This window comes from Hyperolius riggenbachi, chromosome 3 (genome assembly GCF_040937935.1).
Source record: "Hyperolius riggenbachi isolate aHypRig1 chromosome 3, aHypRig1.pri, whole genome shotgun sequence".
In the NCBI taxonomy this organism is placed as follows: Eukaryota; Metazoa; Chordata; class Amphibia; order Anura; family Hyperoliidae; genus Hyperolius; species Hyperolius riggenbachi.
In genome coordinates, this window is record NC_090648.1 from 13,865,159 (window position 1) to 13,891,157 (window position 25,999).

The window sequence follows — 25,999 nt, forward strand, 5'->3', positions numbered from 1 at the left end:
CTAGGCTGAAGTGAGGGTAACCGCTACTGGATCGCTAGGCTGAAGTTAGGGTAACCGCTACTGGATCGCTAGGCTGACGTGAGGGTAACCGCTACTGGATCGCTAGGCTGAAGTGAGGGTAACCGCTACTGGATCGCTAGGCTGAAGTGAGGGTAACCGCTACTGGATCGCTAGGCTGAAGTGAGGGTAACCGCTACTGGATCGCTAGGCTGACGTGAGGGTAACCGCTACTGGATCGCTAGGCTGACGTGAGGGTAACCGCTACTGGATCGCTAGGCTACAGTGAGGGTAACCGCTACTGGATCGCTAGGCTGAAGTGAGGGTAACCGCTACTGGATCGCTAGGCTGATGTGAGGGTAACCTCTACTGGATCGCTAGGCTGAAGTTAGGGTAACCGCTACTGGATCGCTAGGCTGACGTGAGGGTAACCGCTACTGGATCGCTAGGCTGAAGTTAGGGTAACCGCTACTGGATCGCTAGGCTGACGTGAGGGTAACCGCTACTGGATCGCTAGGCTGAAGTTAGGGTAACCGCTACTGGATCGCTAGGCTGAAGTGAGGGTAACCGCTACTGGATCGCTAGGCTGACGTGAGAGTAACCGCTACTGGATCGCTAGGCTGCAGTTAGGGTAACCGCTACTGGATCGCTAGGCTAAAGTGAGGGTAACCGCTACTGGATCGCTAGGCTAAAGTGAGGGTAACCGCTACTGGATCGCTAGGCTGAAGTTAGGGTAACCGCAACTGGATCGCTAGGCTAAAGTGAGGGTAACCGCTACTGGATCGCTAGGCTGAAGTCAGGGTAACCGCTACTGGATCGCTAGGCTGACGTGAGGTTAACCGCTACTGGATCGCTAGGCTGAAGTGAGGGTAACCGCTACTGGATCGCTAGGCTGAAGTTAGGGTAACCGCTACTGGATCGCTAGGCTGAAGTTAGGGTAACCGCTACTGGATCGCTAGGCTGAAGTGAGGGTAACCGCTACTGGATCGCTAGGCTGACGTGAGGGTAACCGCTACTGGATCGCTAGGCTGACGTGAGGGTAACCGCTACTGGATCGCTAGGCTGACGTGAGGGTAACCGCTACTGGATCGCTAGGCTGACGTGAGGGTAACCGCTACTGGATCGCTAGGCTGAAGTGAGGGTAACCGCTACTGGATTCGCTAGGCTGAAGTGAGGGTAACCGCTACTGGATCGCTAGGCTGAAGTGAGGGTAACCGCTACTGGATCGCTAGGCTGAAGTTAGGGTAACCGCTACTGGATCGCTAGGCTGACGTGAGGGTAACCGCTACTAGATCGCTAGGCTGAAGTTAGGGTAACCGCTACTGGATCGCTAGGCTGAAGTGAGGGTAACCGCTACTGGATCGCTAGGCTGAAGTGAGGGTAACCGCTACTGGATCGCTAGGCTGACGTGAGGGTAACCGCTACTGGATCGCTAGGCTGACGTGAGGGTAACCGCTACTGGATCGCTAGGCTGAAGTGAGGGTAACGGCTACTGGATCGCTAGGCTGAAGTGAGGGTAACCGCTACTGGATCGCTAGGCTGACGTGAGGGTAACCGCTACTGGATCGCTAGGCTGAAGTTAGGGTAACCGCTACTGGATCGCTAGGCTGACGTGAGGGTAACCGCTACTGGATCGCTAGGCTGAAGTTAGGGTAACCGCTACTGGATCGCTAGGCTGACGTGAGGGTAACCGCTACTGGATCGCTAGGCTGAAGTGAGGGTAACCGCTACTGGATCGCTAGGCTGACGTGAGGGTAACCGCTACGGGATCGCTAGGCTGACGTGAGGGTAACCGCTACTGGATCGCTAGGCTGAAGTGAGGGTAACCGCTACTGGATCGCTAGGCTGACGTGAGGGTAACCGCTACTGGATCGCTAGGCTGAAGTGAGGGTAACCGCTACTGGATCGCTAGGCTGACGTGAGGGTAACCGCTACTGGATCGCTAGGCTGAAGTGAGGGTAACCGCTACTGGATCGCTAGGCTGAAGTTAGGGTAACCGCTACTGGATCGCTAGGCTAAAGTGAGGGTAACCGCTACTGGATCGCTAGGCTGAAGTTAGGGTAACCGCTACTGGATCGCTAGGCTGAAGTGAGGGTAACCGCTACTGGATCGCTACGCTGAAGTGAGGGTAACCGCTACTGGATCGCTAGGCTGAAGTTAGGGTAACCGCTACTGGATCGCTAGGCTGAAGTTAGGGTAACCGCTACTGGATCGCTAGGCTGAAGTTAGGGTAACCGCTACTGGATCGCTAGGCTAAAGTGAGGGTAACCGCTACTGGATCGCTAGGCTGACGTGAGGGTAACCGCTACAGGATCGCTAGGCTGAAGTGAGGGTAACCGCTACTGGATCGCTAGGCTGAAGTGAGGGTAACCGCTACTGGATCGCTAGGCTGAAGTGAGGGTAACCGCTACTGGATCGCTAGGCTGAAGTGAGGGTAACCGCTACTGGATCGCTAGGCTGAAGTGAGGGTAACCGCTACTGGATCGCTAGGCTGAAGTGAGGGTAACCGCTACTGGATCGCTAGGCTGACGTGAGGGTAACCGCTACTGGATCGCTAGGCTGACGTGAGGGTAACCGCTACTGGATCGCTAGGCTGACGTGAGGGTAACCGCTACGGGATCGCTAGGCTGACGTGAGGGTAACCGCTACGGGATCGCTAGGCTGACGTGAGGGTAACCGCTACGGGATCGCTAGGCTGAAGTTAGGGTAACCGCTACTGGATCGCTAGGCTGAAGTTAGGGTAACCGCTACTGGATCGCTAGGCTGACGTGAGGGTAACCGCTACTGGATCGCTAGGCTGACGTGAGGGTAACCGCTACTGGATCGCTAGGCTGAAGTGAGGGTAACCGCTACTGAATCGCTAGGCTGACGTGAGGGTAACCGCTACTGGATCGCTAGGCTGAAGTGAGGGTAACCGCTACTGGATCGCTAGGCTGAAGTGAGGGTAACCGCTACTGGATCGCTAGGCTGACGTGAGGGTAACCGCTACTGGATCGCTAGGCTGACGTGAGGGTAACCGCTACTGAATCGCTAGGCTGAAGTGAGGGTAACCGCTACTGGATCGCTAGGCTGACGTGAGGGTAACCGCTACTGGATCGCTAGGCTGACGTGAGGGTAACCGCTACTGGATCGCTAGGCTGACGTGAGGGTAACCGCTACTGGATCGCTAGGCTGACGTGAGGGTAACCGCTACTGAATCGCTAGGCTGACGTGAGGGTAACCGCTACTGGATCGCTAGGCTGACGTGAGGGTAACCGCTACTGGATCGCTAGGCTGACGTGAGGGTAACCGCTACTGGATCGCTAGGCTGACGTGAGGGTAACCGCTACTGGATCGCTAGGCTGACGTGAGGGTAACCGCTACTGGATCGCTAGGCTGACGTGAGGGTAACCGCTACTGGATCGCTAGGCTGACGTGAGGGTAACCGCTACTGGATCGCTAGGCTGAAGTTAGGGTAACCGCTACTGGATCGCTAGGCTGACGTGAGGGTAACCGCTACTGGATCGCTAGGCTGACGTGAGGGTAACCGCTACTGGATCGCTAGGCTGACGTAAGGGTAACCGCTACTGGATCGCTAGGCTGACGTGAGGGTAACCGCTACTGGATCGCTAGGCTGACGTGAGGGTAACCGCTACTGGATCGCTAGGCTGAAGTTAGGGTAACCGCTACTGGATCGCTAGGCTGAAGTTAGGGTAACCGCTACTGGATCGCTAGGCTGAAGTGAGGGTAACCGCTACTGGATCGCTAGGCTGAAGTGAGGGTAACCGCTACTGGATCGCTAGGCTGAAGTTAGGGTAACCGCTACTGGATCGCTAGGCTGACGTGAGGGTAACCGCTACTGGATCGCTAGGCTGAAGTGAGGGTAACCGCTACTGGATCGCTAGGCTGAAGTGAGGGTAACCGCTACTGGATCGCTAGGCTGACGTGAGGGTAACCGCTACTGGATCGCTAGGCTGCAGTTAGGGTAACCGCTACTGGATCGCTAGGCTATAGTGAGGGTAACCGCTACTGGATCGCTAGGCTAAAGTGAGGGTAACCGCTACTGGATCGCTAGGCTGAAGTTAGGGTAACCGCTACTGGATCGCTAGGCTAAAGTGAGGGTAACCGCTACTGGATCGCTAGGCTGAAGTGAGGGTAACCGCTACTGGATCGCTAGGCTGACGTGAGGGTAACCGCTACTGGATCGCTAGGCTGAAGTTAGGGTAACCGCTACTGGATCGCTAGGCTGAAGTTAGGGTAACCGCTACTGGATCGCTAGGCTGAAGTGAGGGTAACCGCTACTGGATCGCTAGGCTGAAGTGAGGGTAACCGCTACTGGATCGCTAGGCTGACGTGAGGGTAACCGCTACTGGATCGCTAGGCTGACGTGAGGGTAACCGCTACTGGATCGCTAGGCTGACGTGAGGGTAACCGCTACTGGATCGCTAGGCTGAAGTGAGGGTAACCGCTACTGGATCGCTAGGCTGAAGTGAGGGTAACCGCTACTGGATCGCTAGGCTGAAGTGAGGGTAACCGCTACTGGATCGCTAGGCTGAAGTTAGGGTAACCGCTACTGGATCGCTAGGCTGACGTGAGGGTAACCGCTACTGGATCGCTAGGCTGAAGTTAGGGTAACCGCTACTGGATCGCTAGGCTGAAGTGAGGGTAACCGCTACTGGATCGCTAGGCTGAAGTGAGGGTAACCGCTACTGGATCGCTAGGCTGACGTGAGGGTAACCGCTACTGGATCGCTAGGCTGAAGTGAGGGTAACCGCTACTGGATCGCTAGGCTGAAGTGAGGGTAACCGCTACTGGATCGCTAGGCTGAAGTGAGGGTAACCGCTACTGGATCGCTAGGCTGATGTGAGGGTAACCGCTACTGGATCGCTAGGCTGAAGTTAGGGTAACCGCTACTGGATCGCTAGGCTGACATGAGGGTAACCGCTACTGGATCGCTAGGCTGAAGTTAGGGTAACCGCTACTGGATCGCTAGGCTGACGTGAGGGTAACCGCTACTGGATCGCTAGGCTGAAGTTAGGGTAACCGCTACTGGATCGCTAGGCTGACGTGAGGGTAACCGCTACTGGATCGCTAGGCTGACGTGAGAGTAACCGCTACTGGATCGCTAGGCTGCAGTTAGGGTAACCGCTACTGGATCGCTAGGCTAAAGTGAGGGTAACCGCTACTGGATCGCTAGGCTAAAGTGAGGGTAACCGCTACTGGATCGCTAGGCTGAAGTTAGGGTAACCGCTACTGGATCGCTAGGCTAAAGTGAGGGTAACCGCTACTGGATCGCTAGGCTGAAGTGAGGGTAACCGCTACTGGATCGCTAGGCTGACGTGAGGGTAACCGCTACTGGATCGCTAGGCTGAAGTGAGGGTAACCGCTACTGGTCGCTAGGCTGAAGTTAGGGTAACCGCTACTGGATCGCTAGGCTGAAGTTAGGGTAACCGCTACTGGATCGCTAGGCTGAAGTGAGGGTAACCGCTACTGGATCGCTAGGCTGACGTGAGGGTAACCGCTACTGGATCGCTAGGCTGACGTGAGGGTAACCGCTACTGGATCGCTAGGCTGACGTGAGGGTAACCGCTACTGGATCGCTAGGCTGACGTGAGGGTAACCGCTACTGGATCGCTAGGCTGAAGTGAGGGTAACCGCTACTGGATCGCTAGGCTGAAGTGAGGGTAACCGCTACTGGATCGCTAGGCTGAAGTGAGGGTAACCGCTACTGGATCGCTAGGCTGAAGTGAGGGTAACCGCTACTGGATCGCTAGGCTGACGTGAGGGTAACCGCTACTGGATCGCTAGGCTGAAGTTAGGGTAACCGCTACTGGATCGCTAGGCTGAAGTGAGGGTAACCGCTACTGGATCGCTAGGCTGAAGTGAGGGTAACCGCTACTGGATCGCTAGGCTGACGTGAGGGTAACCGCTACTGGATCGCTAGGCTGACGTGAGGGTAACCGCTACTGGATCGCTAGGCTGAAGTGAGGGTAACGGCTACTGGATCGCTAGGCTGAAGTGAGGGTAACCGCTACTGGATCGCTAGGCTGACGTGAGGGTAACCGCTACTGGATCGCTAGGCTGAAGTTAGGGTAACCGCTACTGGATCGCTAGGCTGACGTGAGGGTAACCGCTACTGGATCGCTAGGCTGAAGTTAGGGTAACCGCTACTGGATCGCTAGGCTGACGTGAGGGTAACCGCTACTGGATCGCTAGGCTGAAGTGAGGGTAACCGCTACTGGATCGCTAGGCTGACGTGAGGGTAACCGCTACTGGATCGCTAGGCTGAAGTGAGGGTAACCGCTACTGGATCGCTAGGCTGACGTGAGGGTAACCGCTACGGGATCGCTAGGCTGACGTGAGGGTAACCGCTACTGGATCGCTAGGCTGAAGTGAGGGTAACCGCTACTGGATCGCTAGGCTGACGTGAGGGTAACCGCTACTGGATCGCTAGGCTGAAGTGAGGGTAACCGCTACTGGATCGCTAGGCTGACGTGAGGGTAACCGCTACTGGATCGCTAGGCTGAAGTGAGGGTAACCGCTACTGGATCGCTAGGCTGAAGTTAGGGTAACCGCTACTGGATCGCTAGGCTAAAGTGAGGGTAACCGCTACTGGATCGCTAGGCTGAAGTTAGGGTAACCGCTACTGGATCGCTAGGCTGAAGTGAGGGTAACCGCTACTGGATCGCTAGGCTGAAGTTAGGGTAACCGCTACTGGATCGCTAGGCTGAAGTTAGGGTAACCGCTACTGGATCGCTAGGCTGAAGTTAGGGTAACCGCTACTGGATCGCTAGGCTGAAGTTAGGGTAACCGCTACTGGATCGCTAGGCTGACGTGAGGGTAACCGCTACAGGATCGCTAGGCTAAAGTGAGGGTAACCGCTACAGGATCGCTAGGCTGACGTGAGGGTAACCGCTACTGGATCGCTAGGCTGACGTGAGGGTAACCGCTACTGGATCGCTAGGCTGAAGTTAGGGTAACCGCTACTGGATCGCTAGGCTGAAGTGAGGGTAACCGCTACTGGATCGCTAGGCTGAAGTGAGGGTAACCGCTACTGGATCGCTAGGCTGAAGTGAGGGTAACCGCTACTGGATCGCTAGGCTGAAGTGAGGGTAACCGCTACTGAATCGCTAGGCTGAAGTGAGGGTAACCGCTACTGGATCGCTAGGCTGACGTGAGGGTAACCGCTACTGGATCGCTAGGCTGACGTGAGGGTAACCGCTACTGGATCGTTAGGCTGACGTGAGGGTAACCGCTACGGGATCGCTAGGCTGACGTGAGGGTAACCGCTACGGGATCGCTAGGCTGACGTGAGGGTAACCGCTACTGGATCGCTAGGCTGAAGTGAGGGTAACCGCTACTGGATCGCTAGGCTGAAGTGAGGGTAACCGCTACTGGATCGCTAGGCTGAAGTGAGGGTAACCGCTACTGGATCGCTAGGCTGAAGTGAGGGTAACCGCTACTGGATCGCTAGGCTGAAGTGAGGGTAACCGCTACTGAATCGCTAGGCTGACGTGAGGGTAACCGCTACTGGATCGCTAGGCTGAAGTGAGGGTAACCGCTACTGGATCGCTAGGCTGAAGTGAGGGTAACCGCTACTGGATCGCTAGGCTGACGTGAGGGTAACCTCTACTGGATCGCTAGGCTGACGTGAGGGTAACCGCTACTGAATCGCTAGGCTGACGTGAGGGTAACCGCTACTGGATCGCTAGGCTGACGTGAGGGTAACCGCTACTGAATCGCTAGGCTGACGTGAGGGTAACCGCTACTGGATCGCTAGGCTGACGTGAGGGTAACCGCTACTGGATCGCTAGGCTGAAGTGAGGGTAACCGCTACTGGATCGCTAGGCTGACGTGAGGGTAACCGCTACTGGATCGCTAGGCTGCAGTTAGGGTAACCGCTACTGGATCGCTAGGCTAAAGTGAGGGTAACCGCTACTGGATCGCTAGGCTAAAGTGAGGGTAACCGCTACTGGATCGCTAGGCTGAAGTTAGGGTAACCGCTACTGGATCGCTAGGCTAAAGTGAGGGTAACCGCTACTGGATCGCTAGGCTGAAGTGAGGGTAACCGCTACTGGATCGCTAGGCTGACGTGAGGGTAACCGCTACTGGATCGCTAGGCTGAAGTGAGGGTAACCGCTACTGGATCGCTAGGCTGAAGTTAGGGTAACCGCTACTGGATCGCTAGGCTGAAGTTAGGGTAACCGCTACTGGATCGCTAGGCTGAAGTGAGGGTAACCGCTACTGGATCGCTAGGCTGAAGTGAGGGTAACCGCTACTGGATCGCTAGGCTGACGTGAGGGTAACCGCTACTGGATCGCTAGGCTGACGTGAGGGTAACCGCTACTGGATCGCTAGGCTGACGTGAGGGTAACCGCTACTGGATCGCTAGGCTGAAGTGAGGGTAACCGCTACTGGATCGCTAGGCTGAAGTGAGGGTAACCGCTACTGGATCGCTAGGCTGAAGTGAGGGTAACCGCTACTGGATCGCTAGGCTGAAGTTAGGGTAACCGCTACTGGATCGCTAGGCTGACGTGAGGGTAACCGCTACTGGATCGCTAGGCTGAAGTTAGGGTAACCGCTACTGGATCGCTAGGCTGAAGTGAGGGTAACCGCTACTGGATCGCTAGGCTGAAGTGAGGGTAACCGCTACTGGATCGCTAGGCTGACGTGAGGGTAACCGCTACTGGATCGCTAGGCTGACGTGAGGGTAACCGCTACTGGATCGCTAGGCTACAGTGAGGGTAACCGCTACTGGATCGCTAGGCTGAAGTGAGGGTAACCGCTACTGGATCGCTAGGCTGATGTGAGGGTAACCTCTACTGGATCGCTAGGCTGAAGTTAGGGTAACCGCTACTGGATCGCTAGGCTGACGTGAGGGTAACCGCTACTGGATCGCTAGGCTGAAGTTAGGGTAACCGCTACTGGATCGCTAGGCTGACGTGAGGGTAACCGCTACTGGATCGCTAGGCTGAAGTTAGGGTAACCGCTACTGGATCGCTAGGCTGAAGTGAGGGTAACCGCTACTGGATCGCTAGGCTGACGTGAGAGTAACCGCTACTGGATCGCTAGGCTGCAGTTAGGGTAACCGCTACTGGATCGCTAGGCTAAAGTGAGGGTAACCGCTACTGGATCGCTAGGCTAAAGTGAGGGTAACCGCTACTGGATCGCTAGGCTGAAGTTAGGGTAACCGCAACTGGATCGCTAGGCTAAAGTGAGGGTAACCGCTACTGGATCGCTAGGCTGAAGTCAGGGTAACCGCTACTGGATCGCTAGGCTGACGTGAGGTTAACCGCTACTGGATCGCTAGGCTGAAGTGAGGGTAACCGCTACTGGATCGCTAGGCTGAAGTTAGGGTAACCGCTACTGGATCGCTAGGCTGAAGTTAGGGTAACCGCTACTGGATCGCTAGGCTGAAGTGAGGGTAACCGCTACTGGATCGCTAGGCTGACGTGAGGGTAACCGCTACTGGATCGCTAGGCTGACGTGAGGGTAACCGCTACTGGATCGCTAGGCTGACGTGAGGGTAACCGCTACTGGATCGCTAGGCTGACGTGAGGGTAACCGCTACTGGATCGCTAGGCTGAAGTGAGGGTAACCGCTACTGGATCGCTAGGCTGAAGTGAGGGTAACCGCTACTGGATCGCTAGGCTGAAGTGAGGGTAACCGCTACTGGATCGCTAGGCTGAAGTTAGGGTAACCGCTACTGGATCGCTAGGCTGACGTGAGGGTAACCGCTACTAGATCGCTAGGCTGAAGTTAGGGTAACCGCTACTGGATCGCTAGGCTGAAGTGAGGGTAACCGCTACTGGATCGCTAGGCTGAAGTGAGGGTAACCGCTACTGGATCGCTAGGCTGACGTGAGGGTAACCGCTACTGGATCGCTAGGCTGACGTGAGGGTAACCGCTACTGGATCGCTAGGCTGAAGTGAGGGTAACGGCTACTGGATCGCTAGGCTGAAGTGAGGGTAACCGCTACTGGATCGCTAGGCTGACGTGAGGGTAACCGCTACTGGATCGCTAGGCTGAAGTTAGGGTAACCGCTACTGGATCGCTAGGCTGACGTGAGGGTAACCGCTACTGGATCGCTAGGCTGAAGTTAGGGTAACCGCTACTGGATCGCTAGGCTGACGTGAGGGTAACCGCTACTGGATCGCTAGGCTGAAGTGAGGGTAACCGCTACTGGATCGCTAGGCTGACGTGAGGGTAACCGCTACGGGATCGCTAGGCTGACGTGAGGGTAACCGCTACTGGATCGCTAGGCTGAAGTGAGGGTAACCGCTACTGGATCGCTAGGCTGACGTGAGGGTAACCGCTACTGGATCGCTAGGCTGAAGTGAGGGTAACCGCTACTGGATCGCTAGGCTGACGTGAGGGTAACCGCTACTGGATCGCTAGGCTGAAGTGAGGGTAACCGCTACTGGATCGCTAGGCTGAAGTTAGGGTAACCGCTACTGGATCGCTAGGCTAAAGTGAGGGTAACCGCTACTGGATCGCTAGGCTGAAGTTAGGGTAACCGCTACTGGATCGCTAGGCTGAAGTGAGGGTAACCGCTACTGGATCGCTACGCTGAAGTGAGGGTAACCGCTACTGGATCGCTAGGCTGAAGTTAGGGTAACCGCTACTGGATCGCTAGGCTGAAGTTAGGGTAACCGCTACTGGATCGCTAGGCTGAAGTTAGGGTAACCGCTACTGGATCGCTAGGCTAAAGTGAGGGTAACCGCTACTGGATCGCTAGGCTGACGTGAGGGTAACCGCTACAGGATCGCTAGGCTGACGTGAGGGTAACCGCTACTGGATCGCTAGGCTGAAGTGAGGGTAACCGCTACTGGATCGCTAGGCTGAAGTGAGGGTAACCGCTACTGGATCGCTAGGCTGAAGTGAGGGTAACCGCTACTGGATCGCTAGGCTGAAGTGAGGGTAACCGCTACTGGATCGCTAGGCTGAAGTGAGGGTAACCGCTACTGGATCGCTAGGCTGAAGTGAGGGTAACCGCTACTGGATCGCTAGGCTGACGTGAGGGTAACCGCTACTGGATCGCTAGGCTGACGTGAGGGTAACCGCTACTGGATCGCTAGGCTGACGTGAGGGTAACCGCTACGGGATCGCTAGGCTGACGTGAGGGTAACCGCTACGGGATCGCTAGGCTGACGTGAGGGTAACCGCTACGGGATCGCTAGGCTGAAGTTAGGGTAACCGCTACTGGATCGCTAGGCTGAAGTTAGGGTAACCGCTACTGGATCGCTAGGCTGAAGTTAGGGTAACCGCTACTGGATCGCTAGGCTGACGTGAGGGTAACCGCTACTGGATCGCTAGGCTGAAGTGAGGGTAACCGCTACTGAATCGCTAGGCTGACGTGAGGGTAACCGCTACTGGATCGCTAGGCTGAAGTGAGGGTAACCGCTACTGGATCGCTAGGCTGAAGTGAGGGTAACCGCTACTGGATCGCTAGGCTGACGTGAGGGTAACCGCTACTGGATCGCTAGGCTGACGTGAGGGTAACCGCTACTGAATCGCTAGGCTGAAGTGAGGGTAACCGCTACTGGATCGCTAGGCTGACGTGAGGGTAACCGCTACTGGATCGCTAGGCTGACGTGAGGGTAACCGCTACTGAATCGCTAGGCTGACGTGAGGGTAACCGCTACTGGATCGCTAGGCTGACGTGAGGGTAACCGCTACTGAATCGCTAGGCTGACGTGAGGGTAACCGCTACTGGATCGCTAGGCTGACGTGAGGGTAACCGCTACTGGATCGCTAGGCTGACGTGAGGGTAACCGCTACTGGATCGCTAGGCTGACGTGAGGGTAACCGCTACTGGATCGCTAGGCTGACGTGAGGGTAACCGCTACTGGATCGCTAGGCTGACGTGAGGGTAACCGCTACTGGATCGCTAGGCTGACGTGAGGGTAACCACTACTGGATCGCTAGGCTGACGTGAGGGTAACCACTACTGGATCTCTAGGCTGAAGTGAGGGTAACCGCTACTGGATCGCTAGGTTGACGTGAGGGTAACCGCTACTGGATCGCTAGGCTGAAGTTAGGGTAACCGCTACTGGATCGCTAGGCTGACGTGAGGGTAACCACTACTGGATCGCTAGGCTGAAGTGAGGGTAACCACTACTGGATCGCTAGGCTGAAGTGAGGGTAACCGCTACTGGATCACTAGGCTGACGTAAGGGTAACCGCTACTGGATCGCTAGGCTGAAGTTAGGGTAACCGCTACTGGATCGCTAGGCTTAAGGTTAGGGTAACCGCTACTAGATCGCTAGGCTGACGTGAGGGTAACCGCTACTGGATCGCTAGGCTGAAGTGAGGGTAACCGCTACTGGATCGCTAGGCTGAAGTTAGGGTAACCGCTACTGGATCGCTAGGCTGAAGTTAGGGTAACTGCTACTGGATCGCTAGGCTGAAGTTAGGGTAACCGCTACTGGATCGCTAGGCTGACGTGAGGGTAATCGCTACTGGATCGCTAGGCTGACGTGAGGGTAACCGCTACTGGATCGCTAGGCTGAAGTAAGGGTAACCACTACTGGATCGATAGGCTGAAGTGAGGGTAACCGCTACTGGATCGCTAGGCTGACGTAAGGGTAACCGCTACTGGATCGCTAGGCTGAAGTTAGGGTAACCGCTACTGGATCGCTAGGCTTAAGGTTAGGGTAACCGCTACTGGATCGCTAGGCTGACGTGAGGGTAACCGCTACTGGATCGCTAGGCTGAAGTGAGGGTAACCGCTACTGGATCGCTAGGCTGAAGTTAGGGTAACCGCTACTGGATCGCTAGGCTGAAGTTAGGGTAACTGCTACTGGATCGCTAGGCTGAAGTTAGGGTAACTGCTACTGGATCGCTAGGCTGACGTGAGGGTAACCGCTACTGGATCGCTAGGCTGACGTTAGGGTAACCGCTACTGGATCGCTAGGCTTAAGGTTAGGGTAACCGCTACTGGATCGCTAGGCTGACGTGAGGGTAACCGCTACTGGATCGCTAGGCTGACGTGAGGGTAACCGCTACTGGATCGCTAGGCTGACGTGAGGGTAAATGCTACTGGATCGCTAGGCTGACGTGAGGGTAACCGCTACTGGATCGCTAGGCTGAAGTGAGGGTAACCGCTACTGGATCGCTAGGCTGACGTGAGGGTAACCGCTATTGGATCGCTAGGCTGACGTGAGGGTAACCGCTACTGGATCGCTAGGCTGAAGTGAGGGTAACCGCTACTGGATCGCTAGGCTGACGTGAGGGTAACCGCTACTGGATCGCTAGGCTGAAGTTAGGGTAACCGCTACTGGATCGCTAGGCTGAAGTTAGGGTAACCGCTACTGGATCGCTAGGCTGAAGTGAGGGTAACCGCTACTGGATCGCTAGGCTGAAGATAGGGCAACCGCTACTGGATCGCTAGGCTGAAGTGAGGGTAACCGCTACTGGATCGCTAGGCTGACGTGAGGGTAACCGCTACTGGATCGCTAGGCTGAAGTGAGGGTAACCGCTACTGGATCGCTAGGCTGAAGTGAGGGTAACCGCTACTGGATCGCTAGGCTGAAGTGAGGGTAGCCGCTACTGGATCGCTAGGCTGAAGTTAGGGTAACCGCTACTGGATCGCTAGGCTGACGTGAGGGTAACCGCTACTGGATCGCTAGGCTGACGTGAGGGTAACCGCTACTGGATCGCTAGGCTGACGTGAGGGTAACCGCTACTGGATCGCTAGGCTGACGTGAGGGTAACCGCTACTGGATCGCTAGGCTGACGTGAGGGTAACCGCTACTGGATCGCTAGGCTGAAGTGAGGGTAACCGCTACTGGATCGCTAGGCTGAAGTGAGGGTAACCGCTACTGGATCGCTAGGCTGACGTGAGGGTAACCGCTACTGGATCGCTAGGCTGACGTGAGGGTAACCGCTACTGGATCGCTAGGCTGAAGTGAGGGTAACCGCTACTGGATCGCTAGGCTGAAGTGAGGGTAACCACTACTGGATCGCTAGGCTAAAGTGAGGGTAACCGCTACTGGATCGCTAGGCTGACGTGAGGGTAACCGCTACTGGATCGCTAGGCTGAAGTGAGGGTAACCGCTACTGGATCTCTAGGCTGAAGTGAGGGTAACCGCTACTGGATCACTAGGCTGAAGTTAGGGTAACCACTACTGGATCGCTAGGCTGATGTGAGGGTAACCGCTACTGGATCGCTAGGCTGAAGTTAGGGTAACCGCTACTGGATCGCTAGGCTAAAGTGAGGGTAACCACTACTGGATCGCTAGGCTGAAGTTAGGGTAACCGCTACTGGATCGCTAGGCTAAAGTGAGGGTAACCACTACTGGATCGCTAGGCTGAAGTTAGGGTAACCGCTACTGGATCGCTAGGCTGACGTGAGGTTAACCGCTACTGGATCGCTAGGCTGAAGTGAGGGTAACCGCTACTGGATCGCTAGGCTGACGTGAGGGTAACCGCTACTAGATCGCTAGGCTGAAGTGAGGGTAACCACTACTGGATCGCTAGGCTAAAGTGAAGGTAACCGCTACTGGATCGCTAGGCTGACGTGAGGGTAACCGCTATTGGATCGCTAGGCTGACGTGAGGGTAACCGCTACTGGATCGCTAGGCTGAAGTTAGGGTAACCGCTACTGGATCGCTAGGCTGACGTGAGGGTAACCGCTACTGGATCACTAGGCTGAAGTGAGGGTAACCGCTACTGGATCGCTAGGCTGACGTGAGGGTAACCGCTACTGGATCGCTAGGCTGACGTGAGGGTAACCGCTACTGGATCGCTAGGCTGAAGTGAGGGTAACCACTACTGGATCGCTAGGCTGACGTGAGGGTAACCACTACGGGATCGCTAGGCTGACATAAGGGTAACCGCTACTGGATCGCTAGGCTGACGTGAGGGTAACCGCTACTGGATCGCTAGGCTGACGTAAGGGTAACCGCTACTGGATCGCTAGGCTGACGTGAGGGTAACCGCTACTGGATCGCTAGGCTGACGTGAGGGTAACCGCTACTGGATCGCTAGGCTGACGTGAGGGTAACCGCTACTGGATCGCTAGGCTGACGTGAGGGTAACCGCTACTGGATCGCTAGGCTGACGTGAGGGTAACCGCTACTGGATCGCTAGGCTGAAGTAAGGGTAACCGCTACTGGATCGCTAGGCTGACGTGAGGGTAACCGCTACTGGATCGCTAGGCTGACGTGAGGGTAACCGCTACTGGATCGCTAGGCTGACGTGAGGGTAACCGCTACTGGATCGCTAGGCTGAAGTGAGGGTAACCGCTACTGGATCGCTAGGCTGAAGTGAGGGTAACCGCTACTGGATCGCTAGGCTGACGTGAGGGTAACCGCTACTGGATCGCTAGGCTGACGTGAGGGTAACCGCTACTGGATCGCTAGGCTGAAGTGAGGGTAACCGCTACTGGATCGCTAGGCTGAAGTGAGGGTAACCACTACTGGATCGCTAGGCTGAAGTGAGGGTAACCACTACTGGATCGCTAGGCTAAAGTGAGGGTAACCGCTACTGGATCGCTAGGCTGACGTGAGGGTAACCGCTACTGGATCGCTAGGCTGAAGTGAGGGTAACCGCTACTGGATCTCTAGGCTGAAGTGAGGGTAACCGCTACTGGATCACTAGGCTGAAGTTAGGGTAACCACTACTGGATCGCTAGGCTGACGTGAGGGTAACCGCTACTGGATCGCTAGGCTGAAGTTAGGGTAACCGCTACTGGATCGCTAGGCTAAAGTGAGGGTAACCACTACTGGATCGCTAGGCTGAAGTTAGGGTAACCGCTACTGGATCGCTAGGCTAAAGTGAGGGTAACCACTACTGGATCGCTAGGCTGAAGTTAGGGTAACCGCTACTGGATCGCTAGGCTGACGTGAGGGTAACCGCTACTGGATCGCTAGGCTGAAGTGAGGGTAACCACTACTGGATCGCTAGGCTGACGTGAGGGTAACCGCTACTGGATCGCTAGGCTGAAGTGAGGGTAACCACTACTGGATCGCTAGGCTAAAGTGAGGGTAACCGCTACTGGATCGCTAGGCTGACGTGAGGGTAACCGCTACTGGATCGCTAGGCTGACGTGAGGGTAACCGCTACTGGATCGCTAGGCTGAAGTTAGGGTAACCGCTACTGGATCGCTAGGCTGACGTGAGGGTAACCGCTACTGGATCACTAGGCTGAAGTGAGGGTAACCGCTACTGGATCGCTAGGCTGACGTGAGGGTAACCGCTACTGGATCGCTAGGCTGACGTGAGGGTAACCACTACTGGATCGCTAGGCTGAAGTGAGGGTAACCACTACTGGATCGCTAGGCTGACGTGAGGGTAACCACTACGGGATCGCTAGGCTGACATAAGGGTAACCGCTACTGGATCGCTAGGCTGACGTGAGGGTAACCGCTACTGGATCGCTAGGCTGACGTAAGGGTAACCGCTACTGGATCGCTAGGCTGACGTGAGGGTAACCGCTACTGGATCGCTAGGCTGACGTGAGGGTAACCGCTACTGGATCGCTAGGCTGACGTGAGGGTAACCGCTACTGGATCGCTAGGCTGACGTGAGGGTAACCGCTACTGGATCGCTAGGCTGACGTGAGGGTAACCACTACTGGATCGCTAGGCTGAAGTTAGGGTAACCACTACTGGATCGCTAGGCTGACGTGAGGGTAACCGCTACTGGATCGCTAGGCTGAAGTTAGGGTAACCGCTACTGGATCGCTAGGCTAAAGTGAGGGTAACCACTACTGCATCGCTAGGCTGAAGTTAGGGTAACCGCTACTGGATCGCTAGGCTAAAGTGAGGGTAACCGCTACTGGATCGCTAGGCTGAAGTTAGGGTAACCGCTACTGGATCGCTAGGCTGACGTGAGGGTAACCGCTACTGGATCGCTAGGCTGAAGTGAGGGTAACCGCTACTGGATCGCTAGGCTGACGTGAGGGTAACCGCTACTGGATCGCTAGGCTGAAGTGAGGGTAACCACTACTGGATCGCTAGGCTAAAGTGAGGGTAACCGCTACTGGATCGCTAGGCTGACGTGAGGGTAACCGCTACTGGATCGCTAGGCTGACGTGAGGGTAACCGCTACTGGATCGCTAGGCTGAAGTTAGGGTAACCGCTACTGGATCGCTAGGCTGACGTGAGGGTAACCGCTACTGGATCGCTAGGCTGAAGTGAGGGTAACCGCTACTGGATCGCTAGGCTGACGTGAGGGTAACCGTTACTGGATCGCTAGGCTGACGTGAGGGTAACCACTACTGGATCGCTAGGCTGAAGTGAGGGTAACCACTACTGGATCGCTAGGCTGACGTGAGGGTAACCACTACGGGATCGCTAGGCTGACGTAAGGGTAACCGCTACTGGATCGCTAGGCTGACGTGAGGGTAACCGCTACTGGATCGCTAGGCTGACGTAAGGGTAACCGCTACTGGATCGCTAGGCTGACGTGAGGGTAACCGCTACTGGATCGCTAGGCTGACGTGAGGGTAACCGCTACTGGATCGCTAGGCTGACGTGAGGGTAACCGCTACTGGATCGCTAGGCTGACGTGAGGGTAACCGCTACTGGATCGCTAGGCTGACGTGAGGGTAACCGCTACTGGATCGCTAGGCTGAAGTTAGGGTAACCGCTACTGGATCGCTAGGCTGAAGTGAGGGTAACCGCTACTGGATCGCTAGGCTGACGTGAGGGTAACCGCTACTGGATCGCTAGGCTGACGTGAGGGTAACCGCTACTGGATCGCTAGGCTGACGTGAGGGTAACCGCTACTGGATCGCTAGGCTGAAGTTAGGGTAACCGCTACTGGATCGCTAGGCTGACGTGAGGGTAACCGCTACTGGATCGCTAGGCTGCAGTTAGGGTAACTGCTACTGGATCGCTAGGCTAAAGTGAGGGTAACTGCTACTGGATCGCTAGGCTAAAGTGAGGGTAACCGCTACTGGATCGCTAGGCTGAAGTGAGGGTAACCGCTACTGGATCGCTAGGCTGAAGTGAGGGTAACCGCTACTGGATCGCTAGGCTAAAGTGAGGGTAACCGCTACTGGATCGCTAGGCTGACGTGAGGGTAACCGCTACTGGATCGCTAGGCTGAAGTGAGGGTAACCGCTACTGGATCGCTAGGCTAAAGTGAGGGTAACCGCTACTGGATCGCTAGGCTGACGTGAGGGTAACCGCTACTGGATCGCTAGGCTGAAGTGAGGGTAACCGCTACTGGATCGCTAGGCTGAAGTTAGGGTAACCGCTACTGGATCGCTAGGCTGACGTGAGGGTAACCGCTACTGGATCGCTAGGCTGACGTGAGGGTAACCGCTACTGGATCGCTAGGCTGACGTGAGGGTAACCGCTACTGGATCGCTAGGCTGACGTGAGGGTAACCGCTACTGGATCGCTAGGCTAAAGTAAGGGTAACCGCTACTGGATCGCTAGGCTGAAATGAGGGTAACCGCTACTGGATCGCTAGGCTGAAGTTAGGGTAACCGCTACTGGATCGCTAGGCTAAAGTGAGGGTAACCGCTACTGGATCGCTAGGCTGAAGTGAGGGTAACCGCTACTGGATCGCTCGGCTGAAGTGAGGGTAACCGCTACTGGATCGCTAGGCTAAAGTGAGGGTAACCGCTACTGGATCGCTAGGCTGACGTTAGGGTAACCGCTACTGGATCGCTAGGCTGACGTGAGGGTAACCGCTACTGGATCGCTAGGCTGACGTGAGGGTAACCGCTACTGGATCGCTAGGCTGAAGTGAGGGTAACCGCTACTGGATCGCTAGGCTGAAGTGAGGGTAACCGCTACTGGATCGCTAGGCTGAAGTGAGGGTAACCGCTACTGGATCGCTAGGCTGAAGTGAGGGTAACCGCTACTGGATCGCTAGGCTGAAGTTAGGGTAACCGCTACTGGATCGCTAGGCTGAAGTTAGGGTAACCGCTACTGGATCGCTAGGCTGAAGTTAGGGTAACCGCTACTGGATCGCTAGGCTGACGTGAGGGTAACCGCTACTGGATCGCTAGGCTGACGTGAGGGTAACCGCTACTGGATCGCTAGGCTGACGTGAGGGTAACCGCTACTGGATCGCTAGGCTGACGTGAGGGTAACCGCTACTGGATCGCTAGGCTAAAGTAAGGGTAACCGCTACTGGATCGCTAGGCTGAAATGAGGGTAACCGCTACTGGATCGCTAGGCTGAAGTTAGGGTAACCGCTACTGGATCGCTAGGCTAAAGTGAGGGTAACCGCTACTGGATCGCTAGGCTGAAGTGAGGGTAACCGCTACTGGATCGCTCGGCTGAAGTGAGGGTAACCGCTACTGGATCGCTAGGCTAAAGTGAGGGTAACCGCTACTGGATCGCTAGGCTGACGTTAGGGTAACCGCTACTGGATCGCTAGGCTGACGTGAGGGTAACCGCTACTGGATCGCTAGGCTGACGTGAGGGTAACCGCTACTGGATCGCTAGGCTAAAGTGAGGGTAACCGCTACTGGATCGCTAGGCTGAAGTGAGGGTAACCGCTACTGGATCGCTAGGCTGAAGTTAGGGTAACCGCTACTGGATCGCTAGGCTAAAGTGAGGGTAACCGCTACTGGATCGCTAGGCTGACGTGAGGGTAACCGCTACTGGATCACTAGGCTGAAGTGAGGGTAACCGCTACTGGATCGCTAGGCTGACGTGAGGGTAACCGCTACTGGATCGCTAGGCTGAAGTTAGGGTAACCGCTACTGGATCGCTAGGCTAAAGTGAGGGTAACCGCTACTGGATCGCTAGGCTGACGTGAGGGTAACCGCTACTGGATCACTAGGCTGAAGTGAGGGTAACCGCTACTGGATCGCTAGGCTGAAGTGAGGGTAACCGCTACTGGATCGCTAGGCTGACGTGAGGGTAACCGCTACTGGATCGCTAGGCTGAAGTGAGGGTAACCGCTACTGGATCGCTAGGCTGAAGTGAGGGTAACCGCTACTGGATCGCTAGGCTGAAGTTAGGGTAACCGCTACTGGATCGCTAGGCTAAAGTGAGGGTAACCGCTACTGGATCGCTAGGCTGAAGTGAGGGTAACCGCTACTGGATCGCTAGGCTGAAGTGAGGGTAACCGCTACTGGATCGCTAGGCTAAAGTGAGGGTAACCGCTACTGGATCGCTAGGCTGAAGTGAGGGTAACCGCTACTGGATCGCTAGGCTGAAGTGAGGGTAACCGCTACTGGATCGCTAGGCTAAAGTGAGGGTAACCGCTACTGGATCGCTAGGCTGAAGTGAGGGTAACCGCTACTGGATCGCTAGGCTGAAGTGAGGGTAACCGCTACTGGATCGCTAGGCTGAAGTGAGGGTAACCGCTACTGGATCGCTAGGCTGAAGTGAGGGTAACCGCTACTGGATCGCTAGGCTGAAGTTAGGGTAACCGCTACTGGATCGCTAGGCTAAAGTGATGGTAACCGCTACTGGATCGCTAGGCTAAAGTGAGGGTAACCGCTACTGGATCGCTAGGCTGAAGTGAGGGTAACCGCTACTGGATCGCTAGGCTAAAGTGAGGGTAACCGCTACTGGATCGCTAGGCTGAAGTGAGGGTAACCGCTACTGGATCGCTAGGCTGAAGTGAGGGTAACCGCTACTGGATCGCTAGGCTAAAGTGAGGGTAACCGCTACTGGATCGCTAGGCTGACGTGAGGGTAGCCGCTACTGGATCGCTAGGCTGACGTGAGGGTAACCGCTACTGGATCGCTAGGCTGAAGTGAGGGTAACCGCTACTGGATCGCTAGGCTGAAGTGAGGGTAACCGCTACTGGATCGCTAGGCTGACGTGAGGGTAACCGCTACTGGATCGCTAGGCTGAAGTGAGGGTAACCGCTACTGGATCGCTAGGCTGAAGTGAGGGTAACCGCTACTGGATCGCTAGGCTGAAGTTAGGGTAACCGCTACTGGATCGCTAGGCTAAAGTGAGGGTAACCGCTACTGGATCGCTAGGCTGAAGTGAGGGTAACCGCTACTGGATCGCTAGGCTGAAGTGAGGGTAACCGCTACTGGATCGCTAGGCTAAAGTGAGGGTAACCGCTACTGGATCGCTAGGCTGAAGTGAGGGTAACCGCTACTGGATCGCTAGGCTGAAGTGAGGGTAACCGCTACTGGATCGCTAGGCTAAAGTGAGGGTAACCGCTACTGGATCGCTAGGCTGAAGTGAGGGTAACCGCTACTGGATCGCTAGGCTGAAGTGAGGGTAACCGCTACTGGATCGCTAGGCTGAAGTGAGGGTAACCGCTACTGGATCGCTAGGCTGAAGTGAGGGTAACCGCTACTGGATCGCTAGGCTGAAGTTAGGGTAACCGCTACTGGATCGCTAGGCTAAAGTGATGGTAACCGCTACTGGATCGCTAGGCTAAAGTGAGGGTAACCGCTACTGGATCGCTAGGCTGAAGTGAGGGTAACCGCTACTGGATCGCTAGGCTGAAGTGAGGGTAACCGCTACTGGATCGCTAGGCTGAAGTGAGGGTAACCGCTACTGGATCGCTAGGCTGAAGTGAGGGTAACCGCTACTGGATCGCTAGGCTAAAGTGAGGGTAACCGCTACTGGATCGCTAGGCTGACGTGAGGGTAGCCGCTACTGGATCGCTAGGCTGACGTGAGGGTAACCGCTACTGGATCGCTAGGCTGAAGTGAGGGTAACCGCTACTGGATCGCTAGGCTGAAGTGAGGGTAACCGCTACTGGATCGCTAGGCTGAAGTTAGGGTAACCGCTACTGGATCGCTAGGCTAAAGTGAGGGTAACCGCTACTGGATCGCTAGGCTGAAGTGAGGGTAACCGCTACTGGATCGCTAGGCTGAAGTGAGGGTAACCGCTACTGGATCGCTAGGCTAAAGTGAGGGTAACCGCTACTGGATCGCTAGGCTGAAGTGAGGGTAACCGCTACTGGATCGCTAGGCTGAAGTGAGGGTAACCGCTACTGGATCGCTAGGCTGAAGTGAGGGTAACCGCTACTGGATCGCTAGGCTGAAGTTAGGGTAACCGCTACTGGATCGCTAGGCTGAAGTTAGGGTAACCGCTACTGGATCGCTAGGCTGACGTGAGGGTAACCGCTACTGGATCGCTAGGCTGACGTGAGGGTAACCGCTACTGGATCGCTAGGCTGACGTGAGGGTAACCGCTACTGGATCGCTAGGCTGACGTGAGGGTAACCGCTACTGGATCGCTAGGCTAAAGTAAGGGTAACCGCTACTGGATCACTAGGCTGAAATGAGGGTAACCGCTACTGGATCGCTAGGCTGAAGTTAGGGTAACCGCTACTGGATCGCTAGGCTAAAGTGAGGGTAACCGCTACTGGATCGCTAGGCTGAAGTGAGGGTAACCGCTACTGGATCGCTCGGCTGAAGTGAGGGTAACCGCTACTGGATCGCTAGGCTAAAGTGAGGGTAACCGCTACTGGATCACTAGGCTGACGTGAGGGTAACCGCTACTGGATCGCTAGGCTGACGTGAGGGTAACCGCTACTGGATCGCTAGGCTGACGTGAGGGTAACCGCTACTGGATCGCTAGGCTAAAGTGAGGGTAACCGCTACTGGATCGCTAGGCTGAAGTGAGGGTAACCGCTACTGGATCGCTAGGCTGAAGTTAGGGTAACCGCTACTGGATCGCTAGGCTAAAGTGAGGGTAACCGCTACTGGATCGCTAGGCTGACGTGAGGGTAACCGCTACTGGATCACTAGGCTGAAGTGAGGGTAACCGCTACTGGATCGCTAGGCTGACGTGAGGGTAACCGCTACTGGATCGCTAGGCTGAAGTTAGGGTAACCGCTACTGGATCGCTAGGCTAAAGTGAGGGTAACCGCTACTGGATCGCTAGGCTGACGTGAGGGTAACCGCTACTGGATCGCTAGGCTGAAGTGAGGGTAACCGCTACTGGATCGCTAGGCTGAAGTGAGGGTAACCGCTACTGGATCGCTAGGCTGACGTGAGGGTAACCGCTACTGGATCGCTAGGCTGAAGTGAGGGTAACCGCTACTGGATCGCTAGGCTGAAGTGAGGGTAACCGCTACTGGATCGCTAGGCTGAAGTTAGGGTAACCGCTACTGGATCGCTAGGCTGAAGTGAGGGTAACCGCTACTGGATCGCTAGGCTGAAGTGAGGGTAACCGCTACTGGATCGCTAGGCTGAAGTGAGGGTAACCGCTACTGGATCGCTAGGCTAAAGTGAGGGTAACCGCTACTGGATCGCTAGGCTGAAGTGAGGGTAACCGCTACTGGATCGCTAGGCTGAAGTGAGGGTAACCGCTACTGGATCGCTAGGCTGAAGTGAGGGTAACCGCTACTGGATCGCTAGGCTGAAGTTAGGGTAACCGCTACTGGATCGCTAGGCTGAAGTTAGGGTAACCGCTACTGGATCGCTAGGCTGACGTGAGGGTAACCGCTACTGGATCGCTAGGCTGACGTGAGGGTAACCGCTACTGGATCGCTAGGCTGACGTGAGGGTAACCGCTACTGGATCGCTAGGCTGACGTGAGGGTAACCGCTACTGGATCGCTAGGCTAAAGTAAGGGTAACCGCTACTGGATCACTAGGCTGAAATGAGGGTAACCGCTACTGGATCGCTAGGCTGAAGTTAGGGTAACCGCTACTGGATCGCTAGGCTAAAGTGAGGGTAACCGCTACTGGATCGCTAGGCTGAAGTGAGGGTAACCGCTACTGGATCGCTCGGCTGAAGTGAGGGTAACCGCTACTGGATCGCTAGGCTAAAGTGAGGGTAACCGCTACTGGATCACTAGGCTGACGTGAGGGTAACCGCTACTGGATCGCTAGGCTGACGTGAGGGTAACCGCTACTGGATCGCTAGGCTGACGTGAGGGTAACCGCTACTGGATCGCTAGGCTAAAGTGAGGGTAACCGCTACTGGATCGCTAGGCTGAAGTGAGGGTAACCGCTACTGGATCGCTAGGCTGAAGTTAGGGTAACCGCTACTGGATCGCTAGGCTAAAGTGAGGGTAACCGCTACTGGATCGCTAGGCTGACGTGAGGGTAACCGCTACTGGATCACTAGGCTGAAGTGAGGGTAACCGCTACTGGATCGCTAGGCTGACGTGAGGGTAACCGCTACTGGATCGCTAGGCTGAAGTTAGGGTAACCGCTACTGGATCGCTAGGCTAAAGTGAGGGTAACCGCTACTGGATCGCTAGGCTGACGTGAGGGTAACCGCTACTGGATCACTAGGCTGAAGTGAGGGTAACCGCTACTGGATCGCTAGGCTGAAGTGAGGGTAACCGCTACTGGATCGCTAGGCTAAAGTGAGGGTAACCGCTACTGGATCGCTAGGCTGACGTGAGGGTAACCGCTACTGGATCGCTAGGCTGACGTGAGGGTAACCGCTACTGGATCGCTAGGCTGAAGTGAGGGTAACCGCTACTGGATCGCTAGGCTGAAGTTAGGGTAACCGCTACTGGATCCCTAGGCTGAAGTGAGGGTAACCGCTACTGGATCGCTAGGCTGAAGTTAGGGTAACCGCTACTGGATCGCTAGGCTGAAGTTAGGGTAACCGCTACTGGATCGCTAGGCTAAAGTGAGGGTAACCGCTACTGGATCGCTAGGCTGACGTGAGGGTAACCGCTACTGGATCGCTAGGCTAAAGTGAGGGTAACCGCTACTGGATCGCTAGGCTGAAGTGAGGGTAACCACTACTGGATCACTAGGCTGAAGTGAGGGTAACCGCTACTGGATCGCTAGGCTGAAGTTAGGGTAACTGCTACTGGATCGCTAGGCTAAAGTGAGGGTAACCGCTACTGGATCACTAGGCTGAAGTGAGGGTAACCGCTACTGGATCGCTAGGCTGAAGTTAGGGTAACTGCTACTGGATCGCTAGGCTGACGTGAGGGTAACCGCTACTGGATCGCTAGGCTGACGTGAGGGTAACCGCTACTGGATCACTAGGCTAAAGTGAGGGTAACCGCTACTGGATCACTAGGCTGAAGTGAGGGTAACCGCTACTGGATCACTAGGCTAAAGTGAGGGTAACCGCTACTGGATCACTAGGCTGAAGTGAGGGTAACCGCTACTGGATCGCTAGGCTGACGTGAGGGTAACCGCTACTGGATCGCTAGGCTGACGTGAGGGTAACCGCTACTGGATCGCTAGGCTGACGTGAGGGTAACCGCTACTGGATCGCTAGGCTGACGTGAGGGTAACCGCTACTGGATCGCTAGGCTGACGTGAGGGTAACCGCTACTGGATCGCTAGGCTGACGTGAGGGTAACCGCTACTGGATCGCTAGGCTGAAGTGAGGGTAACCGCTACTGGATCGCTAGGCTGACGTGAGGGTAACCGCTACTGGATCGCTAGGCTGACGTGAGGGTAACCGCTACTGGATCGCTAGGCTGACGTGAGGGTAACCGCTACTGGATCGCTAGGCTGACGTGAGGGTAACCGCTACTGGATCGCTAGGCTGACGTGAGGGTAACCGTGAGGCCAGTTATGGGAGTGCAGGTCTATGTTTCCTGCTGCACATCTCATCCTCTCCCCACACTGAGAACCCTCCTGCAGAGCCTCACCTGTCCTGGTCACTCTCATCTCCCATTCCAAACACCGACTGAGCAAGTAACAGCCTCTCATTGAAGACATCGGACATGGGGCGGCTGCGGCGGTTCTCATTGTGTATAATGATAATGGGGGAAGGAGGCTGAAGAGGTGGAGAGAGCTGCAAAATACAAACACACAATGCTGGTTATATCAGTATCACTATACGTATGTCAGGAGAGGAGAGTCCTCCAGCAGCACAGAGTATGTCAGGAGAGGAGAGTCCTCCAGCAGCACAGAGTATGTCAGGAGAGGAGAGTCCTCCAGCAGCACAGAGTATATCAGGAGAGGAGAGTCCTCCAGCAGCACAGAGTATGTCAGGAGAGGAGAGTCCTCCAGCAGCACAGAGTATGTCAGGAGAGGAGAGTCCTCCAGCAGCACAGAGTATGTCAGGAGAGGAGAGTCCTCCAGCAGCACAGAGTATGTCAGGAGAGGAGAGTCCTCCAGCAGCACAGAGTATATCAGGAGAGGAGAGTCCTCCAGCAGCACAGAGTATGTCAGGAGAGGAGAGTCCTCCAGCAGCACAGAGT

At 55.7% G+C, this 25,999-nt stretch overlaps 2 protein-coding genes across 2 annotated transcripts in view; one reads left to right on the top strand and one right to left on the bottom strand.

Moving 5' to 3' along the window:
* Positions 1-25,999, bottom strand: part of LOC137562492 (TSC22 domain family protein 4-like) — an 88,639-nt gene that overhangs the window by 33,056 nt on the left and 29,584 nt on the right. The window contains exon 3 of the mRNA XM_068273884.1: positions 25,445-25,590. Coding sequence (XP_068129985.1) covers positions 25,445-25,590 — 146 coding nt within the window. The remainder of the gene's footprint in view (positions 1-25,444; positions 25,591-25,999) is intronic.
* NYAP1 (neuronal tyrosine phosphorylated phosphoinositide-3-kinase adaptor 1) overlaps positions 1-25,999 on the top strand; it is a 218,979-nt gene that overhangs the window by 22,467 nt on the left and 170,513 nt on the right. The window lies entirely within an intron of this gene.